This window comes from Motacilla alba, chromosome 9 (genome assembly GCF_015832195.1).
Source record: "Motacilla alba alba isolate MOTALB_02 chromosome 9, Motacilla_alba_V1.0_pri, whole genome shotgun sequence".
NCBI lineage: Eukaryota > Metazoa > Chordata > Aves > Passeriformes > Motacillidae > Motacilla > Motacilla alba.
Window position 1 is genome coordinate 14,779,988 of NC_052024.1, and position 13,329 is coordinate 14,793,316.

General features: G+C 50.3%; 1 protein-coding gene across 2 annotated transcripts in view; it reads left to right on the plus strand.

The window, feature by feature from the left end:
- P3H2 (prolyl 3-hydroxylase 2) overlaps nucleotides 1-12,693 on the plus strand; it is a 64,964-nt gene extending 52,271 nt beyond the window's left edge. Inside the window, exons 4-15 of one of the 2 annotated variants that reach the window (XM_038145768.1) lie at nucleotides 1,312-1,443; nucleotides 2,551-2,693; nucleotides 4,111-4,200; nucleotides 4,562-4,602; nucleotides 5,071-5,165; nucleotides 7,823-7,950; nucleotides 8,469-8,564; nucleotides 8,644-8,794; nucleotides 9,312-9,429; nucleotides 9,582-9,657; nucleotides 10,560-10,700; nucleotides 11,730-12,693. In XM_038145768.1, the coding sequence (XP_038001696.1) occupies nucleotides 1,312-1,443; nucleotides 2,551-2,693; nucleotides 4,111-4,200; nucleotides 4,562-4,602; nucleotides 5,071-5,165; nucleotides 7,823-7,950; nucleotides 8,469-8,564; nucleotides 8,644-8,794; nucleotides 9,312-9,429; nucleotides 9,582-9,657; nucleotides 10,560-10,700; nucleotides 11,730-11,822 (1,304 nt within the window). In that variant the 3' untranslated portion in view covers nucleotides 11,823-12,693. Of the gene's footprint in view, nucleotides 1-1,311; nucleotides 1,444-2,550; nucleotides 2,694-4,110; nucleotides 4,201-4,561; nucleotides 4,603-5,070; nucleotides 5,166-7,822; nucleotides 7,951-8,468; nucleotides 8,565-8,643; nucleotides 8,795-9,078; nucleotides 9,291-9,311; nucleotides 9,430-9,581; nucleotides 9,658-10,559; nucleotides 10,701-11,729 lie in introns of those variants that run through there. The other variant, XM_038145769.1, reaches the window with a different exon arrangement.
- The last annotated feature ends 636 nt before the right edge of the window (nucleotides 12,694-13,329 follow it).

Sequence of the window (13,329 nt, forward strand, 5' to 3'; positions counted from 1 at the left end):
ATCCAAAGTTCATCCCTGATCCAAGGCACTCAAGCCCAGACGTTTCAGTAGGGAGTGGGAACACGTAATATACCAGGAAAAGAGAGTTTAGGTTTCTTCAAAATTCATTTCTCTTTTTAATCCCAAACTGATTTGCTGTGCTGCTGTTTGGGGTTGAAAGTCTCTCCTTTTCTCCCCAAGGACAGATACATTTCAGTGAATTGATTACAGTACCAAGAAAAAGCAGTGCTTCTCAGTGATGGATTGATTATTTCAGATCTAGGATGCTTAAACAGGTTTAAATTACAACAATATGATTTATGTCCTTTCCCTTCTTGCTTTTCCTAATGTAATACTCTGAATATGCGTGGTAAGTCAGATAACTACTCAGACTACCTGTCAAGAGCGCATAGGCACTGTTCTGAGTTTCCACTTGATTTTATTGCAAATTCCTCAGGTGGTTTTTATGGCAGCTCCAAGAAATGCTTTGGTTGCTGAGCACATGATTATTTTCAAGCCTGTGTTTATTTCTTAAGGTTTTTAATGGTGTGCAGAGCAAGCAAATTAGATTTGTAATTGCAGCAAAGGCTCCAAAATGGCATCAGATGCCAGTGTTGGCTTTGAAATTGTACAGTTGGTACAACGCCTATACTGCAGAGTCCCACTAATTAAGAAACTTTGATAATGGCAAGTGTTTACCATGTGCTTGTGATTCCCTGGGGGATGCCTCATCTTCGAGAAGCAGCAAACGGGGATTTCTGCTGCCCAGATTGGCACCTCGGACCTTTCAGATGGGCCTTGCTGGCCATGATGAGAATCTGCCCCAGCCCCTGTCAGCTAAACCTCCCCATGCCCTCCAGAGCTTTCTTGCCGCAGGAAAGGAGAGGATTAAAGATGAGCTGAAGGAAGGGAGTCTGGAGCTGGATTTCATGTGGCAGCACATGTGGCCACCTTGTCTTCACCTCTCTGCTTGCTTTGTGGTTTGTCTCTTGGGGCTGAAGTGCTCCCCGCCACCTGCAGTCCCTGCGCGCCGCCAGCTTCCCTGGGCAGAAGCAGCAGCTCCTGCCACACGAAAGAGATGCTCAAGCTCCCTCTACAGTTGAGAGAAGGAGGAAGGCGTTTCTTAAAGGAGGCAAAAATGTAACTACAACTCTGTCAAACTGGCTCTGGGGAGGAGCCTGAGCTCTTTCCCTCGAGGCACACTCACCTGCCGGGCCAAAGCAGCGTGAGTTGCACATCCTTCAGCTCAGGAGTTTGAACCTCTGTCTGTCCTTGTCTGGGCACCGTCACCATCCCCTCAGCTCAGACCACCTCTCCCTCTTTTCCTGGCAGATCACTACATGCAGGTCCTGGCCTGCAAACACGACTGTGTCCGGGAGCTGGCCACGCGCTCGGGCCGCATCTCGCCCATCGAGAACTTCCTTCCCCTCCACTACGACTACCTGCAGTTTGCCTATTACAGAGGTACTGTGCTGCTCCTCACAGCACTACTGAGTTCATCGGGTGCACGTTCAAGTTGTTCCATGTGGGAGTATGGCTGTTTCCCTTGATGTCCACACTACAGTGATGCAGAGGCATAGTCTGAAAGAGAAGCAAAGGACGTTGGAAATGGTCTCTTCCAAAGTCAGGTTGACCGAAACACAGTTAAGTAGTTTTATGAAGGTGTTTTAGATCATTAGTCAGGTTTTAAAAGCCTAACCTTCAGCTTAGACATTACTGTTCTTTAAAAAAATAATGCTTATTTAGGGTCCTTTCATTTGCCTTTTATTATCAAACTCCTTGGGATTCATGTGTTTCACATTTTCTGAAATGAACTGATATATTTTCTAAATTAATATATAACAGACATATGACTTAGCTCAAGCTTATCTCAAGATGCCAATTTTTTGCCAATTACCAAATATTTTAGGATTCACAGTAAAGTTGCAGGAGTTGGCAACATGGCAAAATGTCAGGGGCTGGCAGTGCTAAAAAATCATGCCAGTTGTGTGGTTCTGTGTGCTATTTTATTATGTTTTGTTACATAAAAGAAAAGAGAAATCTGCTCTCTCAGGCTTTTGCTAATAACTTTTTACTAAAAAGAGCAGACTGTGCAAGGGTCGAAATTTCTATTCAAACATAAAGATTCTTCATTCATTAACACAATGGGAAGAAAGCAGGAGGAGTCAGTTCATGTATGGTATACACAGGCTTCTTCATTCCTCTGCCCAGTTAGAGGTTTGCTGTGGTGGGTGAAAACCCCTGGGCCATGAGAGATGCTGCACAGATGAGAGGCAGTTTGATGCCAGACAGTATCCACGTCCTGCCCATCCATCTGGATGCAATTTGGATACCATCTGGTCTGTGCATGATGGCAGAAAAGTCTTGTTTCTGTGCCTCAGTTTCCTTGCTGGTGAAGTGGAGGGGTTAAGACAAAGAGGCATCAAAACAGCCCCGTGAAGTCCTGGGCTGCCGCTTCAGCTGATGGGGAGCTCAGGCTGTGCTTCCCTCCCTGCAGAGTCCCCTCCTGGGCTCTGTGTGAGCCCCCTGTGCCCCCCTGTGCCCCCCTGACCACTGTTGTGTTCCCCCCAGTTGGTGACTATGTAAAAGCCCTGGAGTGTGCCAAGTCCTACCTGCTCTTCCACCCGGACGATGAAGATGTCCTGGAGAATGCAGGCTATTACGAGGGTCTCTTGGAAGGTGCAGTGGATCCAGCCACCATCAAACCCAGAAAGGTGAGAGTGAGTGAGACCTCAGAGCTCTTGGTGGGAGGCTTTAACAAAAAAAAACTGGTGGAAATAAAAACAGCTTGGCAGCTTTCCCCCAGTGGGACCACTTTGAAAAGAGAAGCAGAAGTGCTGTGCTCGCTGGTGATGCTGAGGTGGTGATTTTCAGGGTGCACGTTCAGTCAGTAGTGTGGGGGAGAAGCTGGTGGACAGGATCTGCTTTAAATGGGGACTTCAGCCTAGTAAAGCCTGAGCAAGGACAGGAAGGGCAGTGACCAACAGTGTAAACCCTCCTCTTGCCCAGCAGACACGCAGAGGAGGAATGCAATCTCTTCAGACAGGGCTGAGAAATATTTCCCAGGGGAGGCTGGGATCCCAGCATTACTCTGATGTCTCTTAGCTTGGAGTTCAGGGCTCAGGCTACTGCAGACAGTAGCTCTGCTGTCACAGGGTTAGTCTGGGGTCAAATAACCAAAGAGTGTGTGTTTCATCACCCAGCAGGACAGGCTTCCTCTCCAGGTTGGGCAGCCCTTATCTGTGGCCCTGGGGCTGCCTTCCTCACCATACAGAAGTTCCTCCCATCCCATCCCATCCCATCCCATCCCATCCCATCCCATCCCATCCCATCCCATCCCATCCCATCCCAGGTCATTCCCCTCACACCATAAATAGAATGTTGGCAGGAACTCGTTTTTCCATTCCTTTGGGAATTCCTTGACTTCCAGGCAAATCAAGGTGAATTTGGTAAAGTACTAAAAAATAAAAGCAAAATTATAGAAAAGAAAACAAGAACAAATGTTGTTTTCCCTCACAAAATTCATCTAGGGAAAAAAAATCTGAAGTTGACAAAAACATTTAATTGTTTACAGTGTTTTGAAGTTTTCTGTAAAAAAAAAGAATTTATTTTTGCTTTGCACAGTAGTTTTCTGGGAGAAATACAAGTGTTTTATTTGCAGATTTTTCATTCAAAATAAAGCCTCTGATGGACAATTTCCAGCTGGCTATTCTTTGTGGCCCCCATCCAAGCACTCTGAGTGCATCCCAGGGCCAGGCCACGGGGGGAACTGAGGCACAGCCCAGACAGGGTCCCTGCCCCACCAGCCTGAACTTGCCCTCTTTCTGCAGCTGGGGTTTCTCTGGCCAGCCTTTTGCCCAGATATTTTGAGGCTCTCCAAGGTGCTCAGGAGTTTCTGCCAGCTATGGACATGTGTTTTGGAGATTCAGGCTTCCTAAATGAGTTGCTGAGCACCTTCTGTCACGTATTGAGTGGCTCAGCCTTGTTCCTGGGGTTGCTCCGAGCATCCCTCAACCTACAGCAATCTGCAGCATTGCATGAAAGCCAAACCCCTCTGAAGCAGAGGTGCATTGCCACTGTCTTGCAAAAGCTAGCCACGTGCAACTGCTCCTGTTCTCCTTCTCTTTCCAGGAAGCCAAAACGCTGCTGCGGCGCCACAAGCTGGAGTCTCACCTCTTGCAGGTGGCTGCGGCCGGCCTGGGATACGCCTACACGGAGCCGGTAACGCCTGGGTGTGCTGGGCCAGCCCCTTCAGCAGCTCACAGCTGTAGGACCAGCTCCCCCCTGCCCCTTTCCTATAAATCCAGCCCTGGGTAGGTCACTCAGGAGCTGGGGCTTGGCCTGGCTTGTTCCTGATAGGAAAACAGGGATGGCAAAGCAAAGGAGGCATTCCTGGGGTGAAGGAGTGGCACATACAGCCTCATCCACATTTTCAATCTGGTGAACTCAGGCCATTGCCCAAAGTTATGTGGGATGGAGCCAGAGAGGCTGGCTGGTGTCCCTGGGAGTCAGGCAGAGCAGATAATGCCCTGGCTTTGGCTGGAGCATTAAATTAAGAAGTTTATCCTCTCTTTTGCCACAGAACTACTGGAACAGGTACGGCGCCCGCCAGGACGAGCACAGGTGAGCCACAGCTGAGCTGCAGCTTCACCATTCCCCATGGAGGGATCAAGGGGATGTGCTCATGATGGGGTACCAGCCTGCCACTCAGGAGTACTGCCCACCCACCCAGCACACCATCCTGGTTGGATTAGGGCTCTTTGCCCCTTGCCATTGCAAACATTTCCACAAGAACCTTATTTTAGCTGAGTGTCTCAAGACCAGCAATGGTCTAGAGGGAACTTGATTACTGAGGCAAGTGGTGCTGGTCAGATTTGTTGGTGTCTGTGCTTTGTTGGTGGAAGCTGTTGCTCGCATTACCAGAAAAGCAGTGTTTGCCACAGGACAGGGTGAGGGCTTCAGCTCGTATGGCTGTGACATTTGTACGAAGTACTGATTTGCTTGGGGTTTCTGTGTATTAGTTTCCAAAGGGAGCAAAAGTGCAAGCTTGTAGCCAAAGTCACGATGTACCTCTTCTTTTTTGCTCCTCAGTGTCCCATCAAGCATCAGCAGTGAACCCGAGGATGGGCCCCGGCTGTCCCTGACAAAGAAACCCATGCCAAAGCCAGATCGAGAGCTGAAGGAGGGTAAGGCTGATGAACATGTCTCAACAAAATCGGGATTATTTTCCTGTTGCTAGAGACTACAGACTGCAAAGGCTGGCCACTGAGCAGTGAGGGCCACTCCTATATAAGGGAGTTCAAATTTTGTTTAAGTCTTCAGTGCTGCCACAGCATTTCTGGGTCTGTGGATCCCAGGGCACTGCTGTGCTCTTGGACTTGTTTTTCCCACCTGCTGGGCTACTCAGTACAGAGCCCTGAGATGTGGAGCTGGGAGGCTGGGTCTTCTTCACCATGGGGAAAGCAAACCAGCAAACAGTAGTCTTCTGTCCAGGTGCTTTTAAGATCAATGTGTTCCCTGTTGTCCAGGCTGCAGAAGGATGGGTGCCTGTCCTGATGCTTTGCTAAATGTGCTGGATCACACCATACTAGCAGCCACTTCTCTTTGCAGACTGAGCTTACAATCTCATGTCTTAGCTCACATGAAATCACTTGTTTATAAGCCTGTCAGCAGACATTTCAACTGATTTCAGCACATTTTCGGCAGCCACAGAAAATACCATAACATCTACTAAAGACAGGATTTTTCCCTTTAACAATTCTGAAAAACAATATTGTAGCCAAGCACCAAACCGGAGTCCTTGCTGCAAAACAACAGGGTCTCAAGCCAGGAGGTGTCTCGTGTCTCTAGTTAGCCAGCTCCACAGCAGCAGGCAATTAAACCTCCCTGTAATGCAATGGGTGGTAGCACTTTTTGGGGAATTTCACAGCTTCCCCCAGACCAAGTTGTGTCCAGCTGCTCAGTGTTGTGTTCAGAGTGTTGTTAGCCCTTCTTTAGCTGTACATAAAATAGGCAAATACCACAGGAAGATACCAAAGATCTTGCTTAAGCTGGTTGAATTATATTTGTTGGCCTGTTTGCTGTTTATAACCCACTAATTTCAGAGTCCTTCTTTCTGTTTTTATTTCTTTCTATGCTCTTATTCTGGTTTACTTGCAGAATGTTTTTGTTTACAAAGAAAACTGAAACCATCAAAAAGAAACTGGGATTTTTGTCCATCCAGCTGCTGCCTTTCTCTGTTGTCTTTTATTCTTTCTCTCTTTTTACTTGGAAAAAAGGCTGAAAGAGAAAAGTCTGTTTTAATTTTGTACTCTTCTGTACTTCTGCCCTTCCCCTCTTCCTCCTTTCTGCCAATTCCTTCTCTCCCAAAAGTCCAAAGAATTCCTCAGTTTCTTTGGGGTGTTTTCCACAGAGCACAGACATAGGAAACAGGTCTGTCTCTGTGCTGGTGCTTAGAGCAGGCAGGGGCAAGGAAAGCAGGTGGGAGCACACTGTCAGTGTGGGACAAGGGTTCAGTGTCCATGGCACAGAGCTGCCCCAATTGTTTCCTGGGAGGAGTAAGGGCAAATGTTGGAAGTGTTGAGTGATGCCTTCCATGTTCATCCCTCATGTGCTTATAGGAGGGAAGAACAGTTGAGCTGGAAAACTCAGCCCTGTGTTGGAGCACGCCAGGAGCTTGGATTTGAGAATTCTGATTCTGATCCAGCTGCATTTGCAATAAGTGTGGTTATCAAGCAACAAAGTCAGCACAGTGAACACCAGAAGCATCCCATATTTTCTGTTTCCAAGAAACCTTACTCTCCAGAAATAAAGCTGTGAGCTAATGACAGGGCTTGTGGGGCTTACGTGTCCTCCATAGGCCAAGAAGACCTGCCAAGAACACAGTTTGGACTCAATAGACAGGAAAAGTGGAAGTTACAAAAGCATTTTCACAGAGAAGTTTGCATGTGCCACATGGTGGGAGGAACTCTGCAGCTCTGTTTCCTCTATTTTGTTGCTTGTCTGTGACGACAAATAATTTTCTTCACAGTTTAGATGTATTTCATTTTTTTTCTGGAGAGACATCTGGTTTAGGCTTTTATTGTTACCATTTCTTTCCTTTTCTTTCTTTGAGGAAATGCATGGAAGAGGCTTCAAAAGATGGTGGTTTAGGGGCCTTGCTCTGGTTTTTGGATCAGTCAGATTTGATAGGGGTGGATTGAAACCTCTTGTAAAAAGCTTGCAGGCAGAGGGAGGCAGCTCAGAGGCAGGATGTGAGGGATGGCAGGGACAGCCATGGCAGCTCCTTTGCCTCAGTGGAGGAGGATTATCCCAAGAGTTCTCTGGCTCACCCACTCCCTGCCCTCCTTCTTGGAGGAGAGCAATGCTTGCTGCAAGCTCAGCACCATGTGAGGTTTTCTTTGTGTATGGCAGACAAAAATCACTGATGACAGTTGCAGAGAGTGGCTTTGCATGCCAAGCCAGCAGCATCCACACAGCACAAATGCAATGGGAACCTATGCTGGTGTTGACAGCCGCGCTGGAGAGCCAAGTTAGCCACTGTCCCTCTCTCTCCGTGACCCACTGGGGTTTGTTGTTTCCAGGCTGTGGTCCCTGCATTTGCAAGGCAGCTGTTGAGAAGGTAGAAAAATGCTGATGCTCCTGCAGCAAATTGATTTCATCTCCTTGTGTTCCCATTGCTTCTGTTTCTTTTGTTACTGAAGGGAGGCCACACTCTGCTCTCTGCTGTGGAGCTCTTTGCCTGTCAGCACACCTGGGTGACTTCAGCTGGCCTCCAGCCTCTGTACAAGTTGTCAACAAGGCCAGGGCATGTTCAGCAGGATGGTTTTGTGTCTCTCCTCAGGGGGCCCTCTTCTCTACAGTGACGTGAAGTTCGTCTACAACTCTCAGCAGCTGAATGGCACCCAGCGAGTGCTGCTGGATAATGTCATCTCGGAGGAGCAGTGCCGGGAGCTGCACAGGGTGGCCAGTGTGAGTGGGCAGTGTTCCTGGGCTGAGTGTGACAGATGAACGTGTGATCAGCCCCTAGACACCATGGTTTCATGCCTTGCTGAGTGTTCCAGCTGATGGCAGGATGCCTGTGGAGAGCAGGTGGATGCTTGCCCCCAGTGCACACCCATAACTGCAGCACAGGAGCTGCTGCTCCATCCTGGGCTGCAGGACAGAGCCTGTGCAGAAAGAGCTCTTTCCCCGTGTTATAACAACCCAAAGGATGCTCATCCACAAGTCTGGTTGAGCTTTCTCATTCATCATTAATTGAGCTTGGGAAGGGACTGAGGGTGCCTGAACATCCCCAGTTAGAAGGTGGGTGGGTGGTTGATATCCTGCATCTGTGCTCACAGAGAGCTGCAGCACCTTTCCACTCAACTCACCTCACTCAGTGAATGCGGCCCTGGGGGATCTGGGGAAGAGGATGCCATGTACTTCCATTGCAGATCCCTCTCTCCTGACACACCAGCTCACCCTTCATCTGTATTCCTGTTTTCCAGGGGATCATGTTGGCCGGAGATGGTTACAGGGGCAAAACCTCCCCCCACACCCCGAATGAGAGATTTGAAGGAGCCACTGTCCTCAAAGCCCTCAAGGTACAGCTCCCTCCTCATTTTCCTCCTCTCCCATGCCTGCACATGGCACTGACCTCTCCTTGCCCCTCTCCTTGCCCAGTATGGCTACGAGGGCCGCGTCCCGCTGAAGAGTGCCCGTTTGTTCTACGACATCAGTGAGAAGGCTCGCAGGATTGTCCAGTCCTACTTCCAGCTCAACTCCACGCTCTACTTCTCCTACACACACCTGGTGTGCCGCACCGCCCTCTCCGGTGAGGAGCCGGGGCTGGCAGTGCACAGGGAGCCTGGGAGGGCTTCAGCCCTGCATGGGGGGGGGGTTATGAGCTCAGAGCAGCTCTGTTTTGCTTAATGCTTAAATTGGTGGCTTAAAGGGCTGGGCAAAATCAGCATCCCACAGCAGCAAGAAGTGGGCACTGCTGTCCCCAAAAAAATAATTTCTGGGATGTCTCTTGGTTTTCATATCTGCAACTCTTCCTATTTTCTCCTCCCTTTTCTCTTGCTTTCTCCTGTCTGTCCCTTCTCCTCTCCACCCCAGCCCCAGTTCTCCATTTCATTTCCCTGCAGCCAGGAACAGGCAGAGCTGTGCAGATCTGAGTCCTCAGATGTTGCCTTTTCTCCCCAGCCATTCCTTTCCTCTTCTCACCTGTGAACACCACCTGGAGTGGGGTCAGGGTAGGCTCCCACCCCATGATGGGACCCCACAGAGCATGGCATTCCCATCTCATCCATCCCTTCTCCTTCCCCCTTCCTCCGCATGGTCCTGCCTAGGCCAGCAGGAGCGCAGGAATGATCTGAGCCATCCCATCCATGCTGACAACTGCCTCTTGGACCCCGAAGCCAACGAGTGCTGGAAGGAGCCTCCTGCCTACACCTTTCGGGATTACAGGTGGGAAGGAATCTCCCCAGGGACTTCTCTCCCTCTGGCTGTCCCCCACCCACGTCTTAGTGGAGCAATGTGGGATCTGTCCAGGAGGTGGGGGTCAGCCTTGAGACCTCCCCAGTGCTCCCCTAACGGGGGTTTCCCATTTCCTTCCCCAGTGCCCTCCTGTACATGAATGCAGATTTTGAAGGCGGCGAGTTCATTTTCACCGAGATGGACGCCAAAACTGTGACAGTGAGTTGGTGCTGTGGGCCAAAAGCTGTTCCTTAGCAGCCCATGCTCAGGGCTCTGGGCTTCCCTGGGCAGCCTGTGGCTCCTACCTTGCAAACAGCCCATACAAAATCCTGATGCAGAGGTGCACAGACCATCTGCTTCCTCCCTAGAGGCCGTGCCAAGCAGTAAACCTGTGGATTAGGGGTTCTCCCCACCCCTAGTGCAGGCGATGGCTGGTACTTCTCCCTGGCCTGGAGGACTGCTGAACTGCCACCCCATGTTGTGGTCAAACATGAACTGGTGTCTCCATACACATGCAGGTCTCTTGTTCCAGAGTGGGTCACAGGGTGGACCCTGAGAAGGATGTGGCTCAGACATGAGCCCTCACCTCTGTTTGGGGCCAGTAAGGAAGCTGGGCACCCACTCTGTGGTTGGACAGAGGTCTGGGCATCATGCTGGAGTCTCTGGAGAAGCTGGAGGATAGATTGTGTCTACTTAAGCGCCTGAGGGTTGGTTTGGTTGGCAGTTCTGCTCCCGAGGTCCTGCAGGGCTCTTGTGGACTCTGCCAAGAGAAGAAAGAAAGAGGTGTTTCACAGCCATGCCAGGCTTACCCTGGACCTCCCTGGAGTTATGCCATGGCCCCATTTTGCTCTAGGTGGTCACCTGTAGGCTTTGCAGAGACTCCATGCCATTTTGTTATTTCTGCAGGATGTCTGCACAGAAGGAGCAAGCTTTACACCTCCCTATTTACCCCACATATTTTTCCAGCCATGCCTAGAGCTCTGCATGTCCCCCCCCGCAGCTCACCAGCTCCTGGGGCAATGCAGAGGATGCCCAGTGAGGTCCCAAGCCCTGGAGCATGGTCAGCCCAGCCAAGCCAGCACGTGCAGTCCCTGCCAGTCTGTTGTGCTGTTTCCCTGCAGGCCTCCATCAAGCCCAAGTGTGGGAGGATGATCAGCTTCTCGTCGGGCGGCGAGAACCCCCACGGGGTGAAGGCGGTCACCAAAGGCCAGCGCTGCGCTGTGGCTCTCTGGTTCACCTTGGACCCTCTGTACAGAGAGCTGGTGAGTCCCTCCAGTGTGTGTGAGAGGAGTTGGGGTATACCCAGCACCCCACAGGAACCAGGACCATCTTATTTTCTCCAGTTCCAGTACATCTGTTTTCCTCCCATTACAGCCCCCACAGCAGCACTCCCATGATATGAGCTAGTGGCCCCAGGGCAGGTTTTTCCTGCCTGTCCTTGTCCTGGGCACGCATTGCCCTTGGCCCATGGGGTGCTGATTGGGGCGTGGAAGGGCTCCGTGCAGGGCTGGGCTGGCCATTTCTGACACCTAGTGGCAGCAGGCTGATGGATGAGGAACTCCTGCAGAGCCGTCTGCAGCCCAGAGTGCTGCGTGTAAGTCCTCCCATAGGCTTTTCAGCAACTTGAAGTCCATGGCTCTGGGCACCCAAGATGCCTTGGAAGATGTGGGCTGTGATGCCTTTCACCAGGCGCCCTCCACATACTGTTTTAAAAAGCTGCTGTACCAGCCCTTGCCTCCCTTTGGTAGCAATTCTGCCCTGTAAAAATAAAAGATACAAGACCAAGCTAAACTAAATTCAGGGAGAATGCAAAATGCTCATTCCTTTGCCTTGTGACGGAGGTGGGCTGCAAGGTTTGGGGAAAAGCTTATTTTCAGACATGTAATTAAATACTTTTGCACTAGCAGAAATTCCCCCAGGCTTGGTGCCTGTATGGTCAGGGAGCTGGAAATCAAAAACAAGCAGAGGGGACAGGAGGAGGGTATGCTGTGGCAGTGGCTGCTAGTGAAGTGTGATAAGGGAACTACAGAACATCAGCTCTGCCCCAGCCACTGCGGCCCTGCAGGGAGGAGGGAATCAGGCATTGAGGTGGAAAGGGATTTGATTAATTTTGCCCAGCAAATCCCCGGCTTCAGTCCCAGGCTCTCCCCCATCCTCTCACCTACGCTGCTGGTTCTGGGGTAAAATCCTTGCTGTGTGTCCTCCTGGCACAGCAGCCTGAGCCTCACTGAATTAGCTAGAGCAGGCACTGAAGCTCTGCTGTTACCATTTCTTCCCTTCCCCTCTTGCAGGAACGAATCCAGGCAGACGAAGTGATTGCAATGTTGGACCAGGAGCATCTAGGACCCAGTGAAATGAACATCAACCCAAAGGATGAGCTATGAACTAGGCCAAAGACTTTTTCTATTAAATATTTATTTAATATTGTTAATCTTATTAGAACCCTTCTATTTTTGTACAGAGATGCTGTATAAATTAACAGGTAATATGATTGTGGAGTTTCAGGAATGCCTCTTCTGTGTTTAGCACAGCTTTTGCTGGAACCTTCATCCCTGTGCCAGCATCTCCTAGTGGGGCTGACTCTGCTTCCAGCATTCCCTGTTTTTCTCTAGCACTTCTCAGGACTCATGCAGGCCCACTCTACCCCTTGAAGAACCCATTTTTTTTCTTTCTCAGCCAAAAGTAGTGCTTCTCTTTAGCATCTGCTGGAGAAAATTCTGAGGTGTCCTAATGCACCAATCTTCCTGATCCTGCTTCCTGCTGGGGGAAACTGGAGCACAAAAACTGGAGTTATGACTGTCTCTCACCATTGGAAATATGCCTTTTAGGGGAAAAAACAAAGGAAAACCCAAGTCCTAGCAAAAGAAGTGTCTCTTCTGTAAATGCTTAACTCCGTCCCCCTTTTCAAATCGGCCAGAGGAAAAGGTGGGGAGAAGGAGGGGAGGGCAGCTGTTCACTTTGGAGAGCTGACCCCCATTTTGTTGTCCCTCCACGTGCACCATGCTGCTGCATCCAAGGCTTGATCTGAATGCTGCACCTTCCATGTGGGCCTGTGCTGCCATCCCCCAACCACCAGTGCCCAAGTGCATCCTGCAAAGCTGCCCCTCGGTGCAGCCCCAGCCCTCCCAGGGATGCCACCAGCTGCTTCTGCTGCAAGGAGGTGCAGGGGCTGGCACAGGTCATGGTTTGTTTGTTCCTGTGGTGGTTAGCCAGAGCTGTGTCTCAATCCAGGGAAAATAAACTAAACACATCTGGGCCTGTCTTTGTCTTTCTTCAGTCAAATATTAGGAGAGACCGGGGAGTTTGGGGTCTGTCTCATGATGGTACCTGTGCCTTTGGGGTTTCCTGCCTTAGTCCTGAGAGCACAGCCCCCTCTCCATGCTGGAGGAGTGTGCACTGTGTGTGCTTTTGGCTGCCTGTCCCTCTGCCTTGCTGTGTATCCAGCTGTGCAGTAACTCCCATACCATGGACATGCTCCAGGCAGTTTGGTGAGCAGGAGGGACCTGCATCCCTGGAAAAAGAAAGCTGACAACAATACTGAATGTATACACTCCTCCTTGGTCAAATATGCCGCAGGGACAACCTAGTGCACTTCTACTTTGGTTCATGCTGTTACTCCTCTCCTGACCTGCCAGTCTGGTAATTGCTGCTTCTGAAAGCCCCATCATGAAGCAGCTCCCCAGGGAGGCAGTGCCTGCAGCCACAGCACTGAGCTCAAAACTGATGTGCATTTCAGAGCACACCTCATGGCTCCCAGGCCAGCTCCAAGGCTTGCCCACCAAAGGGAAGCACAACCCATTTAGGTGTTGGCCATGTGTTGTACATTCCCCAGTTCTCTCACCAGCAACAAGAGCCTTTTGGAGATGGAGGTGGTTGAACCATGCCTTAGTT